We start from the raw sequence: 17,394 nt of genomic DNA, 5'->3' as shown, positions 1-17,394 counted from the left end.
GGACGAGGCAGATAAAAGATACTTCCTTTACAGATAAGAAATAAACCCAGGGCGCCTGGGTGGCTCAGTTGGTTAAGCGACTGCCTTCAGCTCAGGTCATGATCCTGGAGTCCTGGGATCGAGTCCCGCATCGGGCTCCCTGCTCGGCGGGGAGTCTGCTCCTCCCTCTCCCGCTCCCCTCTCTTGCGCTCTCTCTCTCACTCTCTGTCAAATAAATAAAATCTTTAAAAAAAAAAAAAAAGAAAGAAACCCAGGGAGATACAGTGACGCAGAGGCACACACAGTTAGTGTTGAAACAGGGCGAGCCCCATGTTGTCTGACTTGTCATCGCACATACTTCTAAGTCTGCACACAGATTTCATGTCCTATAAAAATAGAATTTTCTGGATTCTTATTAGATCATCAAGGGTTTTTTTTTTTTAACTTGAGCCTTTCTACAAGCATAACGTGTAAGCACAAGTATAATGTATTCCCTAACTGCTTTGATGGGCCAGCTCTCTTCCTGAACTGGCTCGGCTTTATTTTAGCAGCGTGCTTGAGGGTAAGGATGAGCCCCACCTCCTCAGTGAGGCCCGGGGTGTTCACAAAACAGCCCCTCGAATGTTTCCTAGTCTTGTTTCGAAGTTTTGAAATTAGGTAAGAGGATGGAGCTGGGGAGCGTAAGAAATATTCCTCTTTTACCCAACTTTGGTGGAAAACTTGCCCAGTTCCCCTTGGACAGGAAGAGGGATCAGAAGGGAGGACCCAGAAGGTCACCAGCTGGGGGCCGTGTTCTTCCATGGTCAGGAACTCCCAGCCTGCTCCTTTTCTTTCAGGAAACTGAGATCCTGCTTGCTAGCTCTGCTTCTCCCAGCCTGAATCAATTTAACTTGGCAACCCCACGCCAGCTGTTCCCACTTCCTTCGCCTGGCTGTAACTGCTTAAATCCTAGGCACAAACACTTTCCAGTTGTGGAGCTACTCCATTTATTTATCCTTAAAATGACCTCTGCGAAGTTATATTGTCCCAAATAGCGATCAGAAGTTGTCTCTGTCTCACCTTGCAAAGAGACCTAGATTAGATTGTCTCTTGTCTTCATTCCCTCTTTGGTTATTAAAGGGTACTGGAGAATGGAGAAAAAAACATTTCTGGGTGTTTCTGGTATAGGCAGGGGTTACGTTGACCAGATGGCCCCTAAAGACTTCAGACAAGTCTGAAGTTGCAGTGAGGTAATGCATCCTCAAAACATTTCACTGGGAAGGAACTGGAGTTTATTTTATTGTCTTATTTTGAGGCACTTTAGTTGAGAAGTTTCAATGTAGTGATGTGAAATACAGCAGTTGTGTCTTAAATTTGATACCCCTTCCTCCTTTTTTTTCTCCTTCAGTGTGTTTAGTAGACGTTAAACATTCACTATTCTGCCTGAGTAGGGAGATACCTTGAGAGGTCTTGTTTGCTATTTATTGTACTGAGTTAAAACGCACAAATTGTCCTTTTTTTTCTTCCGAGTGGATGTGTCATGTAAGGTTACATCATAAACTGTGAGTAAACTCTGTCTCCTTCAAGAGAATAACTTATATTCATTTAGCCTCTATAAAACATAAGCAACAGTTAATAAGAATTCAGTAGATCCCAGGATTTTTTTTTTTCGTTTAACAGTGAATTTTTATTGGATTCTTTTCAGTACTTCTAAATAGTAGCTAACTTAGTAGCATAAGTTACATGCTCAGTAAATGTTAGGGAAAGAGTCATTTGAAAATATGACCCTGTAAAGTAGTTTAACAATTTAGTAGTGAACCAGAAGCAATGAACCTGCGCCCTTTTAATAAAAAGTGCTGCCTCTGGACATTCCTGCAAGCATCCTCCTTACTTGCTAACTGACCATTGATGTGTCAACCATGGCACTCTGTCCTGTCTCTGGTGCAACATAGCCCTCATACACACTTCTTATTATTTCCCGGAGGGATTTTTCATGGGAATGATTTTAATACAGTTTCCTAATTTGTTATATTGCAAAATGAAATGAAAGCAAAGAAGACATGTAAGAGGCTTGTTATTCCAATGAGCCATTCTTCAGGAAGATGTAGCATATTGGTTCTAAGCCAACAGCAGCTTATTTTCTGCAGGGCCAAGCAGAGGGAGCCTTGAGCCTGCTCAGTGTTCCCCACTGCTCCCTTTATTATTACCTCCATTTCTGGGCCCGGTGCACCAAGAGAGAGGTGCTGGTAGAGTAGCTCCTGCACTGGGCATGAGAGCATCTCCCCTTCCTGTGGCACAAGGACAGTGCTCACTGTGATAGGCCTTTAGCCAGAAGCAAATGCTAGAACACAGAGTTGGAAGAGACGGACAGTCACTCAACCCAACTCTTAGTGTGTTATATTAGAGAGAGGAGAAATGACAGAGCCAGGACTTACACATTTCTACTGTGATTCATAGCCCAATATTTTATACTTTCATTAACTTATTCATTTAGTCATGCTTTTATTGAGTACCTACCCTATGCCATTTGACTTACTAAGCAACCAGTGGGGTATGAAGATGAATAAAAGACCTGAGATGCTCAGGATGTAGGATGGGAGAATCCTATGATGACGCATCTGCAGTTGGTACCTCTGTTGTTGTCATGGAGGTCTGAACAAGGGGTAATGGTGGCAGAAATAAGGACATCATCTACTTCTATTGGGAAGATTGGTGTCATTGAAGGCACCTTCGCAGAGAACGGACTTCTTATGCAGTGCACAGAGGATATTGTGCAGTAGAGGAAGAAGAGAAGGACATTCCCTTGTTACTTGGAGGGAGGAGAGGGGGGTGTTACTATCACAAGAGAGCAGTGTCCGAAAGACTATGGTTTACTTCTCTGAAGAGATGCTCCGTAAATCAAGTTTGGAAAATTCTGCATACTGTGTTACTGGTTTTGTGATTATCCAGCATTGTTGTATTTATTTTTTCATGAATGATTGTGTGTGTGTGTATGTGTGTGAGAGAGAGAGAGAGAGAGAGAGAGTCAGGGAAGGGGGGTGGAGAAAGAGAGATGCACTACCTATGAAATACCTGTAGGAAAAGCTGCTTTGACTCTTCCTCCACAATGTCACTCATTCGTCTCTTGATTTCTGTGCCCTGGGCATCACTATTGTCCAAGCCCTTATTTTGACGTCCCTGAACTTTTGCAGTGCCACCTAAATGGTCTTTTCCCTCCAATACTAAATACCACTGTCGAATTAGTATTTTTTTAAACTTTAACAAGATTTACCTTTTATGTATTTGTCTTTCTTGGGTAACATATTTACCTGATACAAAAATTTAGAAGTGCAAAAGGATATATAGTGAAAAGTCATTCTCTCATCTTTGTCCCCCATCCAGCCAGCTCCCCCTCCACTGGCAACCACTATTGTTAGATTCTTGAATATTCTTCTAGAGAGATTTTATGAATGTACAAATTAGAATTTTCTTTTTCTCCCCTTGATACATAAATAGGAGCATAGGTTAAAAACCATTCTGTACTTTGATTTTTTTTCACTTAGTTGGCTTAGTGTATCCTGGAGATTTTTCCATATCGCTGCATGAAGAACTTCCTCGTTCTTTGTTCAGCTGCATTGTATTCCATTGACTGGATGTACCATAGTTTATTCAACCAGTTTCTAGCTGATAGACATTGATGGTGTTCCTAGCCTTTGCTGTTACGGTGTCCCAATGTGTGCAGATACTTCTTTATGTATATTGTTCACCTTAAAAAACAGTGTGACTGCCAATTACTCACAAAACAAAGTATTTTGGCATTCAGGGCCTTCTCCAATAAGGCCCTAAATAACTTTCTAATACTGTTGGTACATGCCGAAATCAACTTTCTTCTTAGTCTAATGATTAAACTCAAGATCTTCTTCAAATACCTCTTTAACTCTCTCTTTATACTTCGCAAAATGAACTGAATGAACTGTCTTCTCTAGCCCCTGATAAAAATATATGTTATTCCCTGAAGGGGCCTTTGCTGTTCTGGGTCCTCTAACTTGGATCTCCACCTTCCTGCTTTGCCTTTGGAAGTTGTCTGTCTTCCTTGGCTCATCTTGAGTTCCACCTTCTCTGCTGATCTTCCCAGGCTTCCTTACTTCTTAGTAACATCCTCTTTCTCTCGGAAACACAAGACCTTACTGTAGTATAACTCTTTTGATTTACCATGTGTGTACATATATGCATGTGGACCCAGGCATGAACTGTTTCTTTGTAAATGTGTATGTGTCCTTTTTTTTTCCTTTTGTGAAGTATTGAAGGGCCTCTTGTACTATTTTATATATATCATTATGGCTTTCAAAATTACCCAGCACCATTCCTTCCTCTATAGCTTTTTATTTACTCATCTGCTATCCTTAAAACATTCAAAAATCCTATATACTGCTCTAAGCCAATGACCTTGTCAGTTCCCCTTTGCCCCCATGTTGATCTTGGGATGAAGAATGATGGTCAGTTGACTGGACTTTGAATTGTTCCTCTGTTCATGCCTTACCTCACCAGATCTGGCTCTTCTTCTTAGCCAGATGGACCCACCCTTGAGGCACCACAAAAGCCTACATTCCCTGTTCCATGACAACATACATGCCATCATTTCCAAAATTCTGTCCATTTCTCTTTCTAAATCATGATTCCCCAACCTCAGTGAAGCCTTTATGCCATAGGCTTTTCCAGATTGTCTCTTCCATGCCTCTACTCATTTAAACATCCAGAAATAATGATAATGAGAGCTAGCTTTATCAAGAGCTTTTTATGCACCTGACACAGTATAGCTACATTATTTGCATGAACTCACTCCTCACAACCTAGAAGATAGGGAAACTGCCTTCAGTGTATTTCTCACATTCCACTTTTTGTTGAACAATACGTAAATTATATTTGTGACTATTTATTGTCAGATGATCTTACGTATGTGTTGGGTTTGCCCACTCTGATAAGTAGCCAATACCCTTTATTTCCCAGGAGACAGCATGTGCATGGTCTCCTCCCAGAGTTTGAGTGATATTGTACATCAGAAAACTGAATTTCTTTTAGCCTTTTCCTAAAAAGATCATGGCTAATAATTCTGTGCATACATACTCTGCAAGAATGATTTTTAGATTATTCAGCTTTTGGATTTTATATGTTTGTACCGTTTCCTTTAAACCATTGAGAATCCTCTTATGTTCTTTCATTTCCATCAGATTGTCAATTTCTCCAATACAGGAATTTATGGTATACTCCCTGAAATTTCTGATTGCTAATAAAATTGTTAATACACATTTTCCTACATCAAATAGTTTAATTAAATATTGAATTAATTTTGTATTAACTTCTGCTTTTCTTCTTTTCTCATTTTTCAGGAAATCATTTGCCAGAAGAATACTGTGAGTATTTTCCTTAATTCTTCCAGAAATTTTTTTATCTTTTCTGTTCCACCAACTAATCTCTGGCCTTTTTTTTATCTCCACAAATTGTTAATTTCTCTGTTTTCCCTTTGCAGAGTTTCTGATGTATCCATATAAATATGGTTATTTTATCAAAACATTTCTTTAAAAGGAAACTTTTTACAGTAGTGGGAGATGACACTGATGCCTGTTTATTGCATATATACTTACAGTTTGGAGAAAAGTGTTTCCATAGTATATCCAATTTTGTGTAATTCTGAGTGGCACTTAGGCAGCATATATATACACACACTGCATATATGTATATGTGTGTGTTTATACACGTTTATATCTACATACACACTATATAACACAAATACACACGTATGTACACAGACGTATACAGATGCATAGATATCTATTATCTATTTATCTATACAGATTGATTTAAGTTCCTGAGTCTTGTAGTCTGCCTTTGAGACCACACCACAGAATTCCTACCTTCCACGCAATAGTAAACAAAAGTTAAAAAGTGATAAAAATAAATTTCAAATTTTAAAAATGCATGAAGAAAAACTACACAATTTATATCTAAGGGAACCAGCCTTGTTATGTTAGTGGTTGTATTTTTCATTTGGAAAATAAACCAGTATTTAAAGAATGTATCTTTGCAACTTACAGTGAAAATAATATCCTACATAAAGATCTGCCCCTGAATTGATTTAAGATGATAAGATTAAAAATACAATTGTAGTTTTTCCTTAGACCAGAAAGTTTAAAACTTACTGTTATGAATGTACCAAGTCAGAGACTCATTGCAACATAAATAAAGTTGTCATTATGCACTTTTATTCCTCACATCTCTGCAGGAAGTGAGCAATTATTGCTTCAGACATCTATTTCGTGTAACAGTTTTATTAAACAAATACTGATCGAACATGTATTGTGTGCCAGGCTTTGGGCTTGGTGCCACAGGGATTCACTATGGCAGTTGAAAATGGAGGCAGCCAGATTCGTAACTGCTCCGGGAGACAGCAAATGACTAGTGCCAGAGTCTAGTTCGGGGAGAAGGTCGGTAAGCAGATCAGCGAAGACACATGTTAGAAAATTAACTCAAGGCAATGTGCTGAAGAGCGGGTGGCCATATACCAAGTAGTCACAGAAGGTCTTTGAGAGGAGGTGGCCTTTACCGGAGACCTGGTAAGAAAGAGCTAATCATGACCACTGGCAGGTCAGACATGTGGAGAAGCAGGGTTATAAGGTTTCCGAGTATTGCCCATGACGAACAGGTCACCTGTTGGCTTGAGTAAGCTCCTGGGCTTCAGGGGCTGGGTGTCCTTCTCAAGAGCTGAGGGTTTTGAGCCGATACTTCAATATGTTTGAATGCTGAGCACATTTCTTCCCAGAAACTTAATTCATTTTCCACACACATACATTTATGTTCATCTTTATGTAGCTTTTAAAAATTGAAAAACAGAATCAGCATTATTTTTTTTACATAAAGATCATAGAATAGGACTAGGTTTTGAACTGCAGGTTTTTACAGCCAGGAACACAGACATGGGCCAGAGAGACCGCTGTTGTTATTTTATGAGCATGCCTCAGTGTTTTGAAGAGTGTATCTTCAAAGAAGATGTGGTCTTTCTTTTTCAAGAAGCAGGCTTAAGTATTTTAGAATTAGTACCTTATTAATAAAAGGCAGTTATTCCGCCCAAGGTGTCTGTTCTTGATCACACGGTGTTTTCTTTATTAATTTGCTTTGGATTATCAGTTGTTTCAAACTATGGGTACAACAGCAATCTATCAACAGAAATTGCAGTAGTAAGATTCCTGAGGTATGAGTGAGCCAACCTGGGAGATAAATAGTCTAGTTTTCATCATTCTGAAAAAAAGTGCTTTTCTCAGCAGTTGGTTTCTTTAAAAACAAAACAGCAACAAATAAAAAAACAGTGTCACAAGCAACCCTCACACTTTCTCCCCACTGCACGCTCACAGGGGTCTTAGCTCACGCCTAGGAGCATCCATGTGGCTCCTGAAGCTTCATCACTTCCCCAACAATGGGGAATTGGCAAAAAATATATTTATTGCCTTAGAAACATAGGAAAGAGACTCCAAAAAGTGCAGTGAGGCCAGGAACTTAGGAAGACCTTAGCATGTTGGTTATTTTCTGTGAGGACTCTGAAGCCTTATTCCATGGGGTTTGAAGGAGACGGTTGCAGGAATCCATTTTTCTCTGCTGTTGGCATGACTCTCATTTTTCTGTCTTTACCTCTCCCCTGCTACTGTACACCCAGACATCTGAGAGTCATCCTCTCCCAGAATTAGTTTTATACAGATGCATTTTTCCCTGATGCCCAGTATTTCAATAGTTATGTATCCTATTTCATGTCTTAGACACAATGACATGTGTTATTGTGTCATTAAGACTTCTGAGGATACAGAACTTTATCCAGCAGCAACAGAATACTATTTCAAAATGCTAATAGTGCTTTTCTGGTTTATTGGCTTTTCATCTATTTGTTCTAACTTTTGACTTGGAAGATTCAGAGCATTTTCTTTTTGAATTTTGAGTTATAGTACTTATCTAAGACAGGGGTATTTGATTCCTTTGCTCTTTTTTAACCCACTCATAGTTAAAGCTCTAGAAGCTTTGGGAAGCAACCTCTGGTACACTCGCCTTTCTTTTCTGCTCAGGCGATAGATCAGGTAAAAGGATCAAACTGGTGGACATGCTGTGGGATCTCGGAAACATTTTAGAAGCAGGATATGTTTATTTTTCCTCTTCCTGACTAGCTTTCCAAATTATTATTTCATGAAGGAGAACTTAAGAAAGGAACAATTTCATGTGCTTGAAAAATCAAATCTCAACCTCTGGAAGTTCTTCTCCTACTTTAAATGGAAGTCAGGTCCAGTTTCTGCCTCACTACCTGACATACAAGTACCTTAAAGAATATTGAATAAGTAATTCATTCTGGCCGTAAAGGCATATATCAGTTCTCGTGTGTTTGCTATGAGGCAGTAGCTTGAGTTCCACAAAAGTGACCTGAGGCGAAGTGTTGGTGTGTCAGCCTATAGAGGCCACTGGGGAGGGTGCTGAGCCCTCTAACAATAATGGGCATACCCTCTAGAGAAGAGTCCCTGGGCTGGAGTCCCAAACACATCACAGACCAGCTGCATGACCTTATCTGAGCCTTGTCTGAATCCTCACCTATAACGGAGACAACAGTACTCCCTGCTCAGCGGGGAGCCTGCTTCTCCCTCTGCCTCTGCCCCTCCCCCTGCTTGTGCTCTCTCTCTCAAATAAATAAAGTCTTTGAAAAAAAAAAACAGAGACAGCAGTACCTTCTTCGGTGGGTTATTGGGAACGCATGGCCATTCATTCTTGGCACATGGCAAGTGTGAGTCAATGTTTGCTCTCATTGGTTTTGTTCTAAGGGGAAGCGAAGTGATGTATTGTTCCCCATAATGCTGAAATGGCTAGGATCCGTAATCTAGGCTCGCTGTGCTCCCTAAAACAGTGATAGGGTTTCCCACTTTTCTCATTTTACTTGTCAGCCCTCTGCCTTTTTTTTTTTTTCCTTCTCTATGGTTTTTCTCTTAGAGGTCTCTCATGTTTCCTTAGATTCAACCATACCAAATGCTTCCCAGGTCTGTACTTTCGTTGGAAACTCTTTTATGTTCCAATCACATATTTCCAGCTTTCTTCTGGACATTCTGACTTTCAGTGTCCTGCCCTCCTTAAATCTCAGCCTTTTTAATAGTGAACATTTCACGCTTCCCACCCCAACTCAGGTTTCAACCTCTTGCAGTTCCTCTCATATATTAACTGGAAGTCAGGTTCTGTGTGTGATTTGTTATCTGATATATAACAAGTGCCCTCAACTGTAATAAACAATGAAGTCTGCTTCTGCTTTCTGAATTTTTGCTTTTTTGCTAATGATACCACTCTTTTTAGGTAACCCCATTTAAGACTGTGATTATGTTTTCTTTCGTGCTCTGAATCCTTCCATGATTCTCACTGCCCAGTACGTACAGTTTAAAATCCTGAGTTTTGCATTCACATCCCTTGCCTGAGCTCTAAGATTCAGTCAGACTGACTTACTCAGGGATGTCCAGTCCAATTTCCTCTTTCTTCTTCCCAGCTCAACTTTTGCTTGCACTAGTGTTCCCTCACCTGGCATCACTGGGAATCTATAGTAGGTCAGGATGAGTGAGTGGAGAGTGGCATGGGCCGAGGCCAGAGAGAGAAGCAGGATTTGGGTTCTCAGTCCCTTGTAGGCCACTGGGACATGTCTTATCTTTATCCCAGGAGCAAGGAGGGGAGCCTTATGCAGCTGAGGGAAGTGATCTGATAATAGGTTGTTAAAAGGTCATTTTAAGTGATGAATCACTAACTTCACCTGAAACCAGTTTTACCATGTATGTTCACTAACTAGAATTTAAATAAAAGCTTGAAATCAGAAAGAAAAAGAAAGATCACTTTGACAGCTGGGTAGAGAATAGATTGGGGGGTGGGAGTGGAAGCAGGGAAACCAACTGAAGGCCAGTGACGGTGGCTTAGCCTGGATATGTTGGTGGCCTCATCTTCCACACGGGCAGAGAAGGTGGAGGGAAATGGACAAATAAGAGATTTATTTTGGAGGTAGAACAGACCGGATTTCAATAGGATATGGGTGGTGAAGGAAATGGGAGCCTCAAGGAAAACTTCTGGGTCTCTAGTTTTAGTAACTAGAAGGCTAATGGAGCCATGACCATGACGGAGCAGCCTGGAGGGAGCAGCTTTGTTTCAGCATCACTCACAGCAGAGCCTGTCAGGTGCGGAGCTCTTAAACATTAGCTCTTATTCTTGTCATGTGTTTATGCTGTGTCTCTGTGATTAAATTTTAAATTCCCCGAAGGCTGAAGGCTGTGTTTTTAAAACTACTCTATTTTTCCTGCAGCATACATATATCATAATGCCTTAGCCATGAGAGATGATGAATAAATATTTAATTGACTGATAAAAGCTATGCCATACTGGGATTTTTTGGGTTTTGTTTTTTTGCATCATCTGTAAGTCCTAATTATTTGCAATAAGCAATTAAAGAAATTGGAGAAAATTTCCACTTTCATAGGTCATAAATAAGAAATGAGGTTTTTCTATTTAGCTTCACATTCAGGATGACTATTTAAAATGACTCCGTGCAGTAGGACTTGGGATTTCGTTCGTGTGGAGTCTCCAGGCCAGCTCACCCCTCCCGGCGCCTCCTCTTTCCACAGATGTGCACTGGGAACTACACATTTGTCCCTTACATGATCACTCCACATAACAAGGTCTACTGCTGTGATAGCAGCTTCATGAAGGGGTTGACAGAGCTCATGCAACCGAACTTCGAGCTGCTTCTTGGACCCATTTGCTTACCTCTTGTGGATCGTTTCATCCAACTTCTGAAGGTGGCACAAGCAAGTTCTAGGTAAAGTTGAATAATGCCGTTTGATGATGATAATGGAGTGCTGTTCTACATCCTTTATTTGTGCATCTTATCGGATGTTTCTTAGATATAGCACACAGCCAAGAACCAGAAAAATAAAAGTATGATATCTTCTAAGTAGATAAAAGAGATGCCACATAGTTCACTGTATTCACAAGAGAACAACTTGAGATCAGAAAGGGGGAAAAAGAAGACTGCTAACTACATTATAGTAATGGTACAAAAATAGTGTCAGAATAAATATCCACAGACTTTTACTATAAGAGCAAGAATTTTGCCAAAATTGCTGATGGCATGATTATATTTTAGTTAAGAAAAACCATTTATGGTAATGTGATGATGCTGAGTCAGAAAGTGAAGGCTACATTTTGTTCAAATCAGAGGCATCCCTGATTTATTTGGAACAATTTCTACTCGAAACAGTAAAATGAAAAATAAAGTTTTGGCGTTTCAAGTGGTACATGGTAGGTTCTTGGAAAATTCATTAAGATGCAGGATCTTTACCTAAGTCTTTCTAAAGCAAAGCAGAGTGTTAAACATATATATATAGGACTCCCAAATTTCTTAATAATGCAAGATCTATGAGGTGTTCATTCTAGGCATCCTGTGAATTGAAAGTTACCAATGCTGCAAATGTCATTTGTTTCCTTATACAATCATTGCTTTTCTTTGAAATCCTTTCTAGTATTAACTCTTTGAAATGTGTTTTCTCACCAGCCAGTATTTCCGGGAATCTATACTCAATGATATCAGGAAAGCTCGAAATTTATACACTGGTAAAGAATTGGCAGCTGAATTGGCAAGAATTCGGCAACGAGTAGATAATATTGAAGTCTTGACAGCAGATATTGTCATAAACCTCTTACTTTCCTACAGAGATATCCAGGTGAGAAGATGCTTAAAGGAAACTCTTCATCATGTAGCATGTTGAAGAAATAAGGGAGAGTTAGCATCAAATTTCAGTTAGCTGAGAGGTCATTCATGCCACTACATTTAATTTTTTTAATTGACTTTTCTAAGCTCTTCATCCTGAGAATCTATGATGAATGAAAAAGACTAGTATGAGTTAGCCATCCGTGATTGTGTAATGAAGTACTTGTATGGTAAAGGTCTGACTTTTTCCTCCAGAAGAACAAAAAGAAAAATCTGTGTGCATAGCTAACCTGGGGACAATCTCTTCTATTTTGTTAGCCTCAGACACACCTGTCAGCCAATAAATGAAAGCTGTGTTGTGGCAACTAGCAGAAATGGGGAGGGAGGGGGGCTGCTTTCTGAACAAAGCTCTTACTCCTTGGAATTCTGTTGCTTGAAATTGATAGTGCTAGATCGACTAGCCAGGAGCAAGAAATATGCAACTGATTAATTATAAAAATAACTTTTTAAAACACACCAATATGCCATTTAATGTTATTGACATGTCTTAAATTTTCTAAAATAAGGTAAACAGAACGAAATCCTCTCTGAGTTGGAGATTTGCTATTAGATTTTTATATAGTAAAATCTAAATGACTTCTAGTTTTTTATTCCCAGCCTTTCAGGCCCAAGTAAAGCTTCATGAGAACAACAGAAATTGACATACATGTAGAGGTGTGGTACTTCAGATCCCAAGACTAGGGGAGCTTGAAATGACATCATCTTATCACTTATAACAGAAGTTCAGTCATTTGCTCCATGGCCTTGATATTTTGAAAATAATTTCTTTGAAAGTAATTGATAGGACACTGTATGCCAGGAATCTGGCTCCATGGAGAAGTAAACCACCCATAGTTAGACAATAGAGGATTATCATGCTAGATGGTGACCTGTTTGGGGGTCATTTGTGGTGACTCTGTATTTTAAGGTTTTTATCTATATAATCCAAATTTCTTATTTAAGAAAAAACAATTTCTTTTTGGTTTTAGATTCTTGAAAGTATTCCATGGATCCTACTTCTCTTTTTAACACCCTTCTCGGATTCAAATATCTGGTTGTCAGAAGTCATCTCATTGTCAGAACTTTCTCCTAGTAGTTTAATTCTGTGTTATTCTCCTCTTGTTTGAAAGGACTATGATTCTATTGTGAAGCTGGTAGAGACGTTAGAAAAGCTGCCAACCTTTGATTTGGCTTCCCATCACCATGTGAAGTTTCATTATGCATTTGCACTGAATAGGTAAGAAGGAAAATTTCTATCCACAGTATGCTAACAGACTATTTTGTAACCTGCATTTTCTTCCTAGGGTATTTTTTTACCATAGCATTGAAGCCATTCCCTATTAGAATGTAATATTAATATTTCTACTTCAACCATATAAAATATAGGAAGCATATACATTGGTTTTTTTATTTTTTTGTCAGTAAAAAAAAAGCCCTTACAGTTTGTATATTTAAATTCTCTTTCGTTTTGTTTTGTTTTAATTTATTTTTTTATTATGTTATGTTAGTCACCATACAGTACATCATTAGTTTTTGATGTAATGTTCAGTGATTCATTATTTGCATATAACACCAAGTGCTTATTACAACACGTGCTCTCCTTAATACCCATCACCCGGCTACTCCATCCCCCCATCCCCCTCCCCTCTGAAACCCTCAGTTTGTCTCCAGGAGTCCATAGTCTCTCATGGTTTGTCATCCTCTCTGATTTCAGTTTTCCCTTCCTTCCCCTAATGTCCTCCATGTTATTCCTTAAATTCTTAAAGTTCTTTTTTTCTCTGAGTTTGTTTTTACTATTTATACTTGTTTAGAATTTTTTTAAGTTGCACAAATATGATGTTATTTTTAGGCAAATATGCTCAACCCCAAGTGGTTATTTACTTAAAAATTTACAAATTAGGGGGTCACCTGGGTGGCTCAGTTCGTTAAGTGTCCGATTCTTGGTTTTGGCTGGGGTCATGATCTTGGGGTCATGGGATCAAGCCCCACATCAGGCTCTGTGCTGAGCGCAGAGTCTGCTTAAGACTCCCTCTCCTTCTCTCCCTCTGCCCCTTCCCCCCCCTCCGTCTCCTATAAATAAATAAATCTTTTTAAAAAATTTACTAAGTAGGGTAAGGGTAATTTTGTCTAGATGAACATATTCCTGGTAACCAGAGAATATTTTCATTTTCACTGCTCTGAACATATCTAATTATAATCAGAACTCCACTGGGCACATTTTAGGGCATGTATCCATGAATCTGCTAAGACCCGCTTGAAGGCTGCTACTTCCAGTCCTGCCTCTGGGCCTTCTGTCTACATCATGGCACATACCTCAGTGCCACATCTTACCCAGAGTCACCACAGGCACCAGCCATGCTCTGGCCACAGAGAGGCCCAAAGCACTGAGCTGTCCAAAGCTTGTTAGTTGTGCTGCTCTCTTCCATGGTGGGAGTTGAATATATATGTAGTTACTACAACTGAAGAGAATGAGTAAAAGAGAAAGGGAGAGACATCATGTCTCTGGGCCACATGCTGTGTGTCACTTAAGGCTTGATTATTTTACAGATGAGGAAGCCAAAGCTTGGAGACATTGAATACCTTTTCTTCAAGGCCCATAGTTAGCAAGTCATAAAACTGAGGCTCAAACCCAGATCTGTTGGATACTGATGTCTGTGCTCTTCATCACTAGGTTCTCCTGCCTCTGTCTGCAAAAAAAAAAGTCAGCATGCTATTCAACCAGAGATTGTTTCTTCCCTTCTTTATCCACCCAAACTGTAGGACTTGCTAACTGTATCAATAAGTGTAGAATGAAAATATGTTCCATTTCCCCATTTATTAAACATCTTTTTCTTTAGATTTGACAGAGTGAGATGAGACCTCCAGGGATTACCAGCTCCAACTGGCTCTCAAATAAATCTTTCTTGAAAGATGGAATGGAATATGTTCTTTTTTGAAATGAAAACTGAAAGTCTATAGAGCCGCTTATATTTTTCTTTGTGTTTTGTCTTTACCTTTCCTAAAATACAATATGATGAATTGATAAGCATATTTGTATGAAGGGTTATTATAAACTCAAGGTACTTAGGACAAAGTGCAAAAAGGAATTTCGTAGGCAGATATATTTAAAGTCATAGAGGAGAAGAGAAATAACTTTTTGTAGCAGCTTTATTGAAATATAATTCATATATCACACAATTCACCCATTTAAGATATACAATTTTTTTTTTAAGATTTTATTTATTTATTTATATGACAGAGAGAGACAGCGAGAACAGGAACACAAGCAGGGGGAGTGGGGGAGGGAGAAGCAGGCTTCCCGCTGAGCAGGGAGCCCGATGTGGGACTCGATCCCAGGACCCTGGGATCATGACCTGAGCCGAAGGCAGACGCTAAACGACTGAGCCACCCAGGCGCCCTAAGATATACAATTTAATGGTTTTTAATATAGTAACAAAATTGTATGACCATCAACACAATAAACATAACATTTTCATCTCCCTAAAAGGAAACCCATTAGCAGTCATTCTCCCTCCCCCCCCCCCCCCCCCCCCCCAAATCTCCCAGACCTAGGCAACCACTCATCTACTTTTGGTCTCTAGATTTGCCTATTCTGGACATTTCATATAAATGGAATCATATTATATGTAATCTTTTGTGACTGGTTTCTTTCACTTAGCATAATGTTCTTAAGACTGAAGAAATAATTTTTAAGAGAATTTTTTTAAAGATTTTATTTATTTATTCGTCAGAGAGTGAGAGAGAGAGAGAGGGAGTACAGGTGAGCAAGCACAAGCAGGGGGAGCAGCAGGCAGAGGGAGAAGCAGGCTCCCTGCTGAGCAAGGAGCCCGATGCGGGGCTCAATCCCAGGATCCTGGGATCATGACCTGAGCTGAAGGCAGATGCTTAACCGACTGAGCCACCCAGGCGTCCCTTTAAGAGAATTTTTATCTGGTTTTGACAATGATCTACACATACTTGCTATTTTAAAATGATCTACATAAAGTATCTTCCTTAGATCATCAACTGGTCACAGGTGGACTTTAGGCAACTCTTGGGTTAAAGTTGGTTTGTTGGTATTGTCTGTGACTAAGTCTGTACAGTGTTTGGAGCAAAAGCCACTGAAACCTAAAGTCAGGGTTTGGTACTTGTCTGGATTAGTCAACTGCCCCATTTAAGGCCACAGACTGCATTCCTGATCCTACTCCATGCCCTTGAACCTATGAACCGTGAAAGTATGGACTATGAAATTAGGACTGTATAGATGGGTAAATGCAAATCTATCACCGTCATCAGGAAAGCAGCTCAGAAGTGATCCTTGTTAGACCCAGTAGACGTGCGATAGATTGAAAAGACAAAGAGGCTTAGGACAGAGCTTTAGAGGGGACTCTCAAAATCTTATGGTTGTCTTTATCCTGCCAAACTTCACTAATGTGAATCAATATATCAAGTAGAGTTTTAAAAAGATAATTGGCCTACATTGCTTCTATAATCTATCTTGAAACAATGATATTTTTTCTCCTCCAACCTTAGGAGAAATCTCCCTGGAGATAGAGAAAAAGCTCTTGATGTTATGATCCCGCTGGTGCAAAGTGAAGGGCAGGTTGCTTCAGATATGTATTGCCTAGTTGGTCGAATCTACAAAGACATGTTTTTGGACTCTAATTTCCTGGACACTGAGAGTAGAGACCATGGAGCTTCTTGGTAAGTATATCAGATAAGACACTTACTTGATAAATCCATGACATGAAAAAAATGGTTTGCAAATGGGAGTGTTAAAGTATTGTTATCCTTTAGATTGTGTATTATGAAATAAATCTTAGAATTTATAGCTTCAGTAAACAATTTTGATGAAATTCATTTGATATGGCAGAGTAAATTGGGGTAAGTTGGATGAAAAGATAATTCGAGAAAGTAACATTTTAAAAGATATTTTAAAATATATAGAATATAGTAACAAAAATATTTTGTGGAGAATTTATAAAAATTGATAGACATGAAAGAATACTAGAATGTGTGAAAAAGTATACCAAATTTGTGGATGAGAGGACTTACTATTTTAAAGATGTTAATTCTCATCAACAGGGCTTTCATGTGACTTGACAAATTGATTCTAAAATTTATTTGAAAAAAACAAAGGGCCAAGAAAAGGCAAAGCAATCTTGGAGAACAAAGTGGAAGGACTTGCTCTCCCAGATAACAAGACCTACTATAAAGATGTAATAATTAAGGTATTACAGTATGCGTGTAGGTATAGACAAACACTGGAACAGAAGAGAGAGACTGAAACAGAAGAGAGGGCCTGGAACAGATTGAGATATTTATGAGACTAGATTTATGACAGTGCACTTCATGAATCAGAGTGGAAAGGGTGGACTCTTCAGGAATGGGACTGGGAAAATCTGTTCATCTGCTCATAAAAATAAAATGAAATTGGATTTCTGCTTTAAGCCACGTACAAGAAATGAAATCCAAGTGAATTAAAAACCAAAATATTTTTTAAATACCTTAGAAAAAAACTTTTGGAATAAAATATACAAGCTGACCTTGGGATAGGAAAGAATTTCTTAGACAAGGCTTAAAAATACCATGAATCATAGAAAGAAAAGATGAGGAAATGAGAGCACATCGAGATTTGCTTCTGTTCGTCAAGGTTCTGCCTTTTGGAAATGGCAGAGTGGATT

General features: G+C 39.1%; 1 protein-coding gene across 1 annotated transcript in view; it reads left to right on the top strand.

The window, feature by feature from the left end:
- MAP3K5 (mitogen-activated protein kinase kinase kinase 5) overlaps positions 1–17,394 on the top strand; it is a 194,390-nt gene that overhangs the window by 63,048 nt on the left and 113,948 nt on the right. The window contains exons 3-7 of the mRNA XM_034990749.1: positions 5,325–5,348; positions 10,608–10,801; positions 11,537–11,705; positions 12,862–12,968; positions 16,244–16,414. Coding sequence (XP_034846640.1) covers positions 5,325–5,348; positions 10,608–10,801; positions 11,537–11,705; positions 12,862–12,968; positions 16,244–16,414 — 665 coding nt within the window. The remainder of the gene's footprint in view (positions 1–5,324; positions 5,349–10,607; positions 10,802–11,536; positions 11,706–12,861; positions 12,969–16,243; positions 16,415–17,394) is intronic.

The sequence above is a fragment of the Mirounga leonina genome, unplaced genomic scaffold (assembly GCF_011800145.1).
Source record: "Mirounga leonina isolate KUSES-001 unplaced genomic scaffold, KU_Mleo_1.0 Mir_53, whole genome shotgun sequence".
In the NCBI taxonomy this organism is placed as follows: Eukaryota; Metazoa; Chordata; class Mammalia; order Carnivora; family Phocidae; genus Mirounga; species Mirounga leonina.
The sequence above is the reverse complement of the archived record's forward strand: the minus strand, read 5'-3'. Positions and strand labels throughout refer to the sequence as shown.